Genomic DNA, 11,584 nt, shown 5'->3' with positions numbered 1-11,584 from the left:
AGTCTTTCGAAGTTTATCACGAAGCTGCAATAAAACAATCAAACCAATATGTTATCAATGGCATTACGTAACTGGCAAATGGGAAGAAAACATGAGCGCTGCGCTACCTCGGAGTCGGTTTGTTTGCAGCCACCATGAAGCGCTTGTTCCTGGCGTCTCTGTGCTTTCTGTATTTGTATGATAGCCAGAGCAGTGAGGTGAAAGGAGGGGAGGGTTTCATGCTTCTCGCAGGTCCACTTCAGTCCCAGAAGGATTTATTTAACTGCGGTGGTCCCATCCCTCCTGGATCCGCACGGTACTTTGACTTCCTCCGGGGAAGAGGTGTAACCCATTTCCAAGTTCCACTGTCTTGGCATCGACTCCTGCCATCAGGTATATTTCGTATCTTATTTCCTTAGTTATGTATCATTTGTTGCGATACTGTAAATACAATGAACTTCCGCATATTGACGTCTTGCTATTGCCTCTTTGTGGCATAACGACTAGTACGTTACTTAATTATGCTACCGAATACTTTTGATGAGTTTCATGACATTGACGCTTTGGACCAGAGTTCATACATCAATCCAAACAAAACGCTCGTCTGTGTTGATGTTGAACATTTGAACTCCTGGAGAAATCCTACAACCCCATTTTTTAAGGATCCTCTCGTTTTAAGCACTCTGCCGCCATCTTGTGGCATCTGCAGGCAATTACAAATAGCTTTAAGTGTGTCACTTTTTTGCTCTTTGCAGTCGATGGCAGACAGTGTGCCTGTGTGTGTGGTGAGCCTCATGTTGCTTTAACTTTATTTGATATTTTCTGTGCTTCAAGTCCCTGTTTTTTATGATTGCTAATCTTTATTGGGCTCATGGTGTTCCACAGGGTCCAATTTTGGGACTCCTGGTGTTTTCATTGTATTTGCTGACCCTGCGTTTTATCTGAAGAAAACACGGTATTTCATTCCACTGTCATGTGGACAAGTGTCAGATCTATGTCCCGCTTCGCTTTCTCGTGCACCCGTCCGGTGCCTCAGGTCAGCAGAGCAGATGCTGCTCGATGTAGCTGAGGGGATCGAGACTTTTCCGTTACCAGTCACTCTCTCTTTAAAATAACCTCCCGTTAAACGTTAGGCAAGCTTCCTCGCTGTCCATTTTCAAAACTTGTCTTATACTACATTTTGAGTCTAGGTCTTTTGACTTATTTAGTGTTTTTTCAAAGTTCTCTTAAAAATACATTTGAGTTGAGTTGAGTAAATCTGATTTCAAATCCTCCCCTCAGGCCACCCCAGGCAGCCCCAACAGGCCGTGGTCAGCTGCTACCGGACTCTCCTGAAGCAGGTCTTGACTGCGGGTCTCCAGCCCCTTGTCATACTTCATGCATCCACAGTGCCAGAAGATCTGAAGTCACAGTTTGGAGGATGGGAAAGCCGAGAACTGCGGGGGATGTTTACCCTCTATGCAGAGTTTGCTTTTGAAGAGTTTGGGGAGTTTGCCCATTCCTGGGTGATACTCAGTCACCTGGATCAGATTTGGCATGGCGGACCACCACTCGATGACAATTATCAGCTCGATCTCATCCAGTTGATGGGGGATATTTACCAACTTTACCATCGTAGATTTGACAACAAAGGTGAGTTCTGAAAATGAGTTAGTAACCCAACTTCTTGTTCAATTGTGGGCATGCGTCTGTGACCTTTTCATGCATCCTATTATGGCTGACTTGTCTACACTGGTAGACAATTGGATGAAAGACTTTGGTCCTGAACATAATTCTAGCCACTAACCCCTAACGCAGGGGTGTCCTCAAGGGCAGCTGTCCTGCCTGTTTTCCATCTCTGCCTGCCGCAACACACCTGATTCAAATCATCAGGATCGTTATCAAGCTTCTTCACAGCTTGCTGATGAGCTCATCATTTGAATCAGGTGTGTTGCACTAACGAGAGAAAAAAGGCAAGCCACCGGTCCTTGAGGACTGGAATGGATGTGCCTACCCTAACATTTTAAACTTACCCCGAAAGCCTACGTACTAATTGTATGCCTCAATGCTTCCGTATTCACAGGGAAAGTTTCTGTCGGATTGAGAGCAAGAGACATTGCATTCCTTTCGCAGATCCAAACTTCCCTCACAGTAAGTAATCATCTGCTTCTTTTGTGCTCATGCCAGAAACCAATTTTCAATCCTAAGGTACCAGTCTAGAGTGCTTGTGAGTTGAGGGACAATATTTAGATTGAATTTCCATGTCTTTCGTATTGGACAGATGGACTTTCTTTCGCTTCATTTTGAGACAGAATGCGCCTCCACGTTTAATTTGACCGAGGAGCTAAACAAGTTGAAGGTGCGGTCATTATCCAAACCACAATCCCCCCTCGCCTCCCTTCATTTTATGGTCTCACAAATGATATATATATTTTTTTGTTGTAGGAGACCATTCAGGATGTGCCTATCCTCATATACAGGATAACACCTTGTGATTGTGCTGACAGTCGCTTCCAGGTTCTCGGTAACTTTTTACAAGGTAAAAGTAGCGAAAGGCAACGTCAGCTTTACCATATGCGATGACTTTCGGAGATTCATTTTGATTTAACACATTTCAAAAAAAGTTTGGCTGCTTTGCCTTTTTGGGGACTGTCCATCTGCAATCTAATTGGCTTAGCGTGCTCGTTGCATCAAGAGAGACAGGTCGCATCATTTGCCAGCACGTTCAAACTCACCCCAAACAGAAACCACAAATATCTTCACTTGGGGATACTCAAGAACATTTTGCTTCTCTTATGTCATCTAGCAACATGCGTCTGAAAACATCAACGACAGATCATCAAGTGTAATTCGTTTCCGATCGCTCCAATATTAATCATGACTCTCTTAAACTCTTAACAGTGCTCAACCACAACATCATGAAAATAGAAGGATGTGACATGATGGACGTGTTAGGCTTGATGGATACGGAGGATCTGGCCACCAGGTAACATTTTAGACCCTTTAAAAAAAAAAGTCAGTCCACAACACCACTTTCACTGACCTTTAAATCTTGGAATAGTATGGTGTCAAAGTTTCCTTATTCAGAGAATTCGCCACAAAAAAAAACGAAGCCCGGCTTGCAGTGTAAATGTGTTTCTTTGTATTTTTTTGTAGCACATTCAGTGGAAAGACTAACAGTTACCAGACCGTCTGGGATAAGTTTGGTGACCAGCTGGAATCTGAACGGGACATTTTCCACAACGGATCCTTCCCCTTGGATTTCCAGTGGGCCACTGCGAGTGAATCGTTTAAAGTGGAAGGCGGCTGGGCTGAAGGTGGTAAGGGAGAAAGCATTTGGGATCGCTTCAGCCACCAAAATAAAGTTTATGAGAATCAGACAGCTGATCAAGCTTGCGACAGTTTTCACAAGGTCGATTATGACGTCTACCTCCTGCGAGGTCTTCAAGTCAACACCTTCCAGTTTTCCATCTCGTGGGCGCGTATTTTCCCCTCAGGCTATCGAAGGAGCCAGTCTCATAAAGGAGTACTCTACTACCAAAAACTAATCAATGCTCTCATTGAGTCAGGAATACAACCGGTGGTCACCCTGTACCACTGGGACCTTCCGCAGGAACTCCAGAATCAAGGCGGATGGGCAAACGCTTCCATTATCGAAGCCTTTAAGGACTACGCCGACTTCTGCTACTCCACTTTCGGAGACAGGGTCAAGACGTGGAACTCGTTTAGTAGTCCTTGGGTGGTTAGCCACGCTGGCTATGGCGTGGGCAAGCATCCCCCAGAAGTCCAGGATTATGTGGTGGCCTCCTACCAGGTAAGAGTTTTCACAATTTAAAACTGCTCTCAGGCGTCGTCACATAAGGCGTCGGACAGTCCCAAAGTAAATAACACAATGGACACAGACACATTTTCAGAAAGCGGCATCACACAAAAACTGACTTGGCTGTTGGTCTGGTACTCCTGAGCTGTTTCGCGGGAGACAAAAACAGATTTTGCGCTTTTCTCTTTCAGGTGACTCACAACATCATCAAGTCCCACGCTGAGGCCTGGCATGTTTACAATGACAAATACAGAAGCAGACAAGGTGGTGAGGTGGGAATAGCGCTCAACTCTGACTGGGCCGAGCCTTTGGATCCCTCCAGACATGAGGACGTGCGGGCAGCGTGCCGTTCTCTGCAATTCATGTTAGGATGGTTTGCACACCCTATATTTGTGGACGGAGACTACCCAGCTACTCTGAAGAGTCAGATTGACAAAAAGAACAAACAGTGTCCTCATTCGAAACCTGCCATTCTGCCAGCTTTCACTGCTGAAGAAAGTCAACGGATCAACGGGACAGCAGACTTTTTCGGCCTAAACCATTATACTATGCGGCTGATAAACAACAGTGACGGTGGATGCACCGCCGGTCCGCAAGGGGTGGGTGACTTTCAGTCCCATGTAGACCCGTCTTGGTCTCCAACAGCTTCGGACTGGATCTATTCTACACCGTGGGGGCTGAGGAGGCTTCTTAACTATATTGTTGTGGAGTATCTACAGATCAGAAAAGTACCTGTGTACGTGACAGGAAATGGCATGCCAACAGAGTACGGAGTGGACCCCCTAAATGACACCAGTAGGGTAGACTACTTAAGGAGGTACATCAATGAAGCTCTAAAAGGTTGGTTGCCGGAATTTCATTCAATATGTTTCTACTGATTTGTGGTGGATAGGGCTCAAGCCATGCTACCACCCCCAACAAAAACTACAACAAAAAAACACAGGCAATTGACGCCCCGCCCTGAAGGTGTTTAGAATTGCCTGTACCAATAGTTTAAACCAGGGGCCTTCAATCTTGTTCCTCGAGGGCCGGTGTCATGCCTGTTTTGCATCTCTCCCTACTGCAACACACCTGATTTTAAATGATCAGGATGGTTATCTAGCTTCTGCAGACCTTGCTGATTATCTGATCATTTGCAGCAGCGAGAGATGGAAAACAGGTAGCCAGAGAAGGGAGAACATTTTCCAACGACCCCCTCATAAGCCTCATGCCAATTCAATTTAGTCCTCACCTCATGCGCCCCTGCAAACCATAGGAATAAAAGAAAATGGTGCAAATAAAAGTAATGTATTTTTTTCAATAGAAAGGTAATATGATGGGATTGAAGAGTTTTTTTTTATAGCCCCCCCCCCCCCCCAACAAAAAAACCCTACAAGAACTGACGTCAATTGTCTTGGATTAAAATGTCGAATTTACAGGATTAACTCGATTTTCAAGACCAAAGTTGTATATTTTGAGTTAACAAGTTGTCTACTTTCTTTGCCTCATTTTGTAGCAAGACTCCTTGATGGGGTGGATGTGCGGCGGTTCACTGTTCAGTCTCTAATGGACGGATTTGAGGGGAGACAAGGCTACAGCCAAAGATTTGGGCTTCACCACGTCAACTTTGAGGACCCAGACAGACCGAGGACCCCTAAACAGTCGGCGTACTTTTACTCACATGTTATAAAGCAAAATGGATTTGGCATAAGTCTTGGAGATGTTTTGAATGTGACACAGACACAAATCAAGCCTCCCATGAAAGTGATGCCTCCTTCTGAGGTTCCGTCCAAGTCCAAGGTTACATGGGAGAGATTCTCCCACCAGTCCAAATTCCACCGCAAGGTCTACCATTATGGCACTTTCCCACCAAATTTCACTTGGGGAGTATCCTCCTCCGCTTACCAGATTGAAGGTGCCTGGAATGCAGATGGCAAAGGACCAAGTATTTGGGATGTGTTTACCCACAAACCAGGCAGTATAGCAGGCAATGCCAATGGAGACGTGGCCTGTGACAGTTACCACCGACTTCAGGAGGATCTCTACATGCTTCGTGCTTTGCAGGTGACGTCATACAGATTCTCCTTGTCATGGTCCAGGATCTTCCCGACTGGTCTGCGGAGTTCCCTAAATTTAAAGGGTATTGACTTTTACCACCGAGTCATTAATGATCTTCTGCAAAATGGTATCACACCGATGGTGACGTTGTACCACTGGGATCTCCCTCAGGAGTTGCAAAACATTGGCGGCTGGGAGAATTCCAGCATGATTGAAATCTTCGCAGATTTTTCCGATTTCTGCTTCTCCACCTTAGGAGACAAGGTGAAATTTTGGTTGACTTTCAACGAGCCGCACACCATCGCATGGTCAGGATATGGACTCGGACTCATTCCGCCAAATGTTAGGAAGCCAGGAAGTGCACCGTATAGAGTTGCACACCACCTCATCAAGGCCCACGCCAAAGCTTACCACATCTACGATGAAAAATATCGCAAGTCCCAAGGTGGTGTAGTTTCGCTCGCTCTCGGTTCTGACTGGGTAGAACCGAAGGACGTCAACGTTCTTCGCGAAGTGGCGGCTGCCGACCGTGCTCTGCAGTTTCAGTTAGGTTGGTTTGCGCACCCCATTTTTAAGAACGGCGACTATCCCGATGTGGTGAAATGGCAGGTTGGAAACAAGAGCGAACTCCAAGGTTTGGCGGAGTCCAGACTACCTAAGTTCACAGAAGAGGAAAAGACGTTCATCAGGGGGACCGCCAACGTGTTTTGCTTGAACCATTTCACAACAAAGATAGTAAGCCACGCCACGGCACGGCTCAAGCCGCAGTCCTACGAATACGATCGGGACCTGGCAGAAGAAGAGGATGGCGATTCGCCAACCACGGCCATCAAAAACCAGAAGGCTGTGGCTTGGGGCTTAAGGAGACTCCTCAACTGGCTCAAGGTGGAATACGGAGACCCAGATATTTACATCACTGGTAATGGGGTTGCTACAGACTCAAAGACAAAGTGGGATGACACAGCAAGAGTGTTTTATTTCAAAACCTATATTGACGAAGCCCTCAAAGGTAATGGCACCACTTTTTCATTGTCATACTTACTTGAACATTTGCAAAATTTCAGTCTGTTATTTCAAAGCCAATATTGCAGAGTTTATCCAAAGTAACATCTTGCTTTCCACATTGTTTCTCCGTGTTGCCAGCGTACGATCTGGACGGTGTGAAGGTGAGAGGCTACATGGCCACCTCTCTCATGGACTCATTCGAGTGGCTGGACGGGTTCCAAGTGCAATTCGGGCTCCACCACGTCGACTTCCAGGACCTGAACCGCCCGAGAACACCAAAGTATTCGGCTCATTTCTACCATCGAGTCATCAAGGACAATGGATTTCCCACACCCGAGGATGAAAAAATACTTAATGGAAATTTTGCCAAAAACTTCATCTGGAGTACTGCAACTGCGTCATATCAGGTAATGTTAAAAAGTGACATGTAGAACAAACTTTAGGCAGCTCTCCAGTGACGAGAAAATCAAGCTTCAAATTTGCTTCATGAGCCAGTTTTTGTATTTTATCTTTTGAATAGCACTGCTAGTTAAAAAAACGGGTTTCAGAAATGGCAAGTCAATGTTGAACAGAGAGTGCCATCTTGACGGGTCAAAACACAACTGGTTCATGGAGCAAATTTGAAGCTTCATTTTCATTTTCCTGAAGTTTTGCACTGACTGCTTCTAGATCGAAGGAGGATGGAGGGCCGATGGAAAAGGTCTGAGTATTTGGGACAAGTTTGCCCACACGCCTCTCCGAGTGTTCAACGACGACAACGGGGATGTGGCCTGCGACAGTTACAACAAAATAGACGAGGACGTTTCCATCTTGAGGCAACTCAAGGTGACACATTACCGCTTCTCCGTATCCTGGCCAAGGGTGCTTCCTGATGGCACCACCGACTACGTCAATGAAGCTGGACTGAGTTACTACAGTCGCTTGGTGGATGCCCTGCTTGATGCAAACATCCAACCTCATGTACGTGGAAATTCAAGTACAAATGAAAGTGTATACATACAGAATAGATATATTCATCTCATGAAATGCAATTTCATCTCGTAGTGTCATTTCCCCCTTGTCTGACTTGTTTTTGTCTTTGCCTCATGCTGTTGTGTTATATCATCTGTGCTGTTAGGTCACCCTGTATCACTGGGACCTTCCTCAAGCTCTGCAGGACATTGGCGGCTGGGAGAATGAAACCATTGTGCTTAAATTCCGGGATTACGCCAACCTCATTTTCAACCGTCTTGGTCACAAAGTCAAATTCTGGATTACCATTAATGAGCCGTACAACATTGCCAATGTGGGTCACGGTTACGGAGCTGCTGCCCCAGGTACAAACACATCATACTGCATACCCCATACGTAGGAGGCATTATCTTACAAAATTAGAATTCAATTCAACTGTTTTAGCATGATGACCGTGGATGTGAGAGAGAAGCTAATATGACTTTAATGACCATCCAGGGATTAGTTTTCGGCCGGGCACGTTGCCGTACATCGTGGGTCACCACTTGCTCAAAGCTCATGCCGAGGCCTGGCACCTGTACAACGACGAGTACCGAAGTAAACAGGGCGGGGTCATCTCCATCACCATCAATTCCGATTGGTCCGAGCCCAGGAACCCGCACAAGCAGGAGGATGTCGACGCTGCCAGGCGTGTGGTGCAGGTGCCATGTTTTGTTTTTTACCCAATCAAAATGTCCTGGTTAGGCTCATTGAAATGTCTGCAAGCGGTAACGCGTGCTTCCGTGTGCCCTGCGATCGACTGGCAACCAGTCTGGGTCGTAGACCGCATCATGACAAATATTCATGTTATTGCAGTTCTACATCGGCTGGTTTGCGCACCCCATCTTTAACGGCGACTACAGCGATATGATGAAGACCATCATTCGAAAGAGAAGCCTCGAAGCTGGCCTAACAAAATCTCGGTAATCTCAATGTTTTTGTTTCAAACTTCCTAAATTTCGCAAGTCGATTGCTCGCGTTTCTTTCGCCAGGTTGCCTGAATTCACCGCAGAGGAGGTGCAAAGAATCAAGGGTACTTACGATTACTTTGGCTTCAACCATTACACTACCGTCCTGGCCTTCCCTGTGGACTTCGGGACCCTTCAGCATTATGATGCCGATCGGTACGACAACTCGGGCTTCTGCTTTGCCTACATTTTGTCCGCATCTTGCTCTTTTGGTGCTAATATCCGAAAACCGTCCGATTATTCCAGAGGTGCAGGAACAATCGCGGATCGCACGTGGCTGGATTCGGGTTCATCCTGGCTCAAGGTCTCACCGTTCGGATTTCGGAGGATATTAAACTTCATTAAGGAGGAATATGGAAATCCTCCTATTATCATCACTGAGAACGGTATCTCGGAACGAGGGCCCGTGGATTTGAATGATTTCCACAGAAGCTACTACTATGAAAAATACATCAACCAAGCTTTAAAAGGTGAACAACCACGGCGACAATGAAGTTAGAAAACACTCATACAACTGTAATGTCCTCCTAGCTTATATACTGGATGGCGTGGATGTTAGGGGCTACACGGCTTGGTCGTTAATGGACAACCTGGAGTGGGCCACCGGATTTTCAGAAAGGTTTGGCCTCTTCTACGTCAATCACTCGGACCCCAACCTTCCTCGAGTGGCCAAGAGCTCTGCGGCCAACTACGCCACCATCATCACCTGCAACGGATTCCCAGACCCTGCAACTGGGCCCCACCAGTGTCTCAACCAGGAGGTGGAAGGTACGTTTGATTGATTGCCAGTCAATTGCTAGGCACGTATAGGCACACACCCCAAAAGTATTGCAAGGTCAATTCCTTTCGTTTTGTTGTATTCTGAAGACATTTGAATTTCAGATCAAAAGATATGAGAATACGCCACAAAAGTTCAGAAATACAGCTTATTGTATTTACATACGTGCTATTTCCTTTATCGAGCGAGCAAATAAATTGGACCCGACATCATGAATCGAAATTGAAAGCGAATGGCTAATATTTGGTGGTACAACCGTCACTTGCAAGAAGTGCCTCAAGTCTGCAACTCGTTGACTTCACTCGACTGTTGCATTCTTTAATTGAAATTCTTTTCAAGGCCTTTACGTCAGCCATTTTCAGGTCTTGTTCATGCCTGGAGGTTTCTCCCTTCAGTCTCCTGTAGGAGGTAAAATTCATGTTCTATCATTGATTGACTTGGACAGTCTAAGACCCGACCCACTGTTCCCTCCGATGAAGTCCTTTGGCGGTGTTCGCAGTGTTTGGGATCGCCCTCGTGTTAGATGATGAAGCTTCTTCCGATGAGTTTGGATGTATTTTTTTGGAAATGGCCACATAAAATGATTTTGTCGACTTCAGAATTCAGTCTAGTGTGACCATCATGAGTTCCATTATCAATATAGACTCGTGTTCCAGAAGCAACCATGCCAGTTCGAGCCATGACATGACGTCTGACATGCTTCACAGAGGAGCTTGTGTGTTTTGGCACCAAAGTACAGCGAAAAGCCCCAAAAATATTTGGAACAAACTTTTATGTACTGATGAGACCAAGCTGACCCTCGAGCAAAGTACGAAGAAAGAAAGGATCTGCTTATGATCCAAATCGCACGAGCGCATCCGTGACGTGTGCTGGAGGTCATGTCATGGCTTGGGCTTGCATGGCGGCTTCAGGAACGGCCTCACTCGTCTTGATTTAAGATGTCACTCATGATGGTGGCAGCTGAATGAATTCTGATGTCCACAAAACGCTCGTCCATCTTCGGGCACATGAAAGGGATGAGAGTTGACGTTGAGCGAGTCGATGATCGTACGACCGGAGTCCTCGGAGCCTTCGAAGAAGCTCAGCAGTCAGACGTCAATGGTGGCTCAGGATCGAGACCAAATTTGGAGGACGGCGCAGCAGCGCTATCGTTACATAGACAAACAAGCGTTCACACCCACGGGCAATGTCGACGTCAAGTATGCACCGATTTAGTTTTTTGTTTTTTTTAATTTGTCTTCTCTACAGGGACAAGTGCGCCCAGCACGTCTCTTCCACCCATCAACACCGTCGACTTCCTGGGCATCGCTCTCTCCGCTCGTGATGCCGAGATTGGACTCTACACGCTTTTTGCTCTCCTCCTTGTCGCCGTGCTCGGTGTCATTTGTTCATCGTTACGTTTCTTGAACGCATAGAGACGCTCTGAGGAAAGCTATAATATTCAATTGATACCGAAGAATTCCTAACATTTCTGTTATCTGCTGCATAGAAAGCAAATCCTGGTTTCGACTTTGGAGTGACTCATTTAGACAACAGGTCGTCATTACTATTGGTTGGTTTTGACTTCAAGTTGAAAGCTTTAAAACTTCGCATCGCCGAAGAGAATGAGCCTTATTCAATTAAGTTTGCTAAGGCAAATATTTTGCATTAAAAAAAGCTCGCAGCACAAAAAGTGGCCACAAATATATGCAGTACCTTCTGCCGTCGAGTTGAAGGCCATTTTGTTGTTTTGCCTTTCACGGCAGATAGAAGCTAAATATGCTCAGTGCCGGTTTTAACGTGACTTTAAACTGAGTGAGACAAGCTGTTGAAGATAAATTTCTTCCCCCGACTGTCGTGTGACTTTCGTTTCCCCTTTTACCTTTTCACAGCGGCATGCGACATTGAAAATAACCAAAATGGCAAAATCATCTCACAAATTCAAGTTTGGGGTCAAGTTCACGTGAACGGAATTGCTTGGATTGGATTCAAAGGATGGCCGAGTGGTCTAAGGCGCCGCGTTCCGGACCCAGTCTCCCCAGGAGGCCT

The 11,584-nt window shown here is 46.0% G+C and overlaps 1 protein-coding gene across 1 annotated transcript; it reads left to right on the top strand.

The window, feature by feature from the left end:
- The first annotated feature begins 134 nt into the window (after positions 1 to 134).
- On the top strand, positions 135 to 11,523 carry LOC148323925 (lactase/phlorizin hydrolase-like). The gene is made up of 18 exons (XM_088314992.1): positions 135 to 372; positions 1,261 to 1,611; positions 2,042 to 2,109; positions 2,240 to 2,317; positions 2,404 to 2,497; positions 2,860 to 2,944; positions 3,115 to 3,772; positions 3,970 to 4,618; positions 5,274 to 6,824; positions 6,959 to 7,227; positions 7,490 to 7,780; positions 7,938 to 8,136; positions 8,270 to 8,472; positions 8,627 to 8,733; positions 8,803 to 8,934; positions 9,025 to 9,248; positions 9,310 to 9,546; positions 10,805 to 11,523. The coding sequence occupies exons 1-18, from the start codon at positions 135 to 137 to the stop codon at positions 10,969 to 10,971; spliced, it is 5,601 nt and encodes a 1,866-aa protein (XP_088171118.1). The 3' UTR covers positions 10,972 to 11,523.
- Positions 11,524 to 11,584: the final 61 nt, after the last annotated feature.

This window comes from Idiotropiscis lumnitzeri, chromosome 14 (assembly GCF_059441095.1).
Source record: "Idiotropiscis lumnitzeri isolate Australia: NSW breed Sydney's pygmy pipehorse chromosome 14, RoL_Ilum_1.0, whole genome shotgun sequence".
Lineage (NCBI taxonomy): Eukaryota > Metazoa > Chordata > Actinopteri > Syngnathiformes > Syngnathidae > Idiotropiscis > Idiotropiscis lumnitzeri.
The sequence above is the reverse complement of the archived record's forward strand: the minus strand, read 5'-3'. Positions and strand labels throughout refer to the sequence as shown.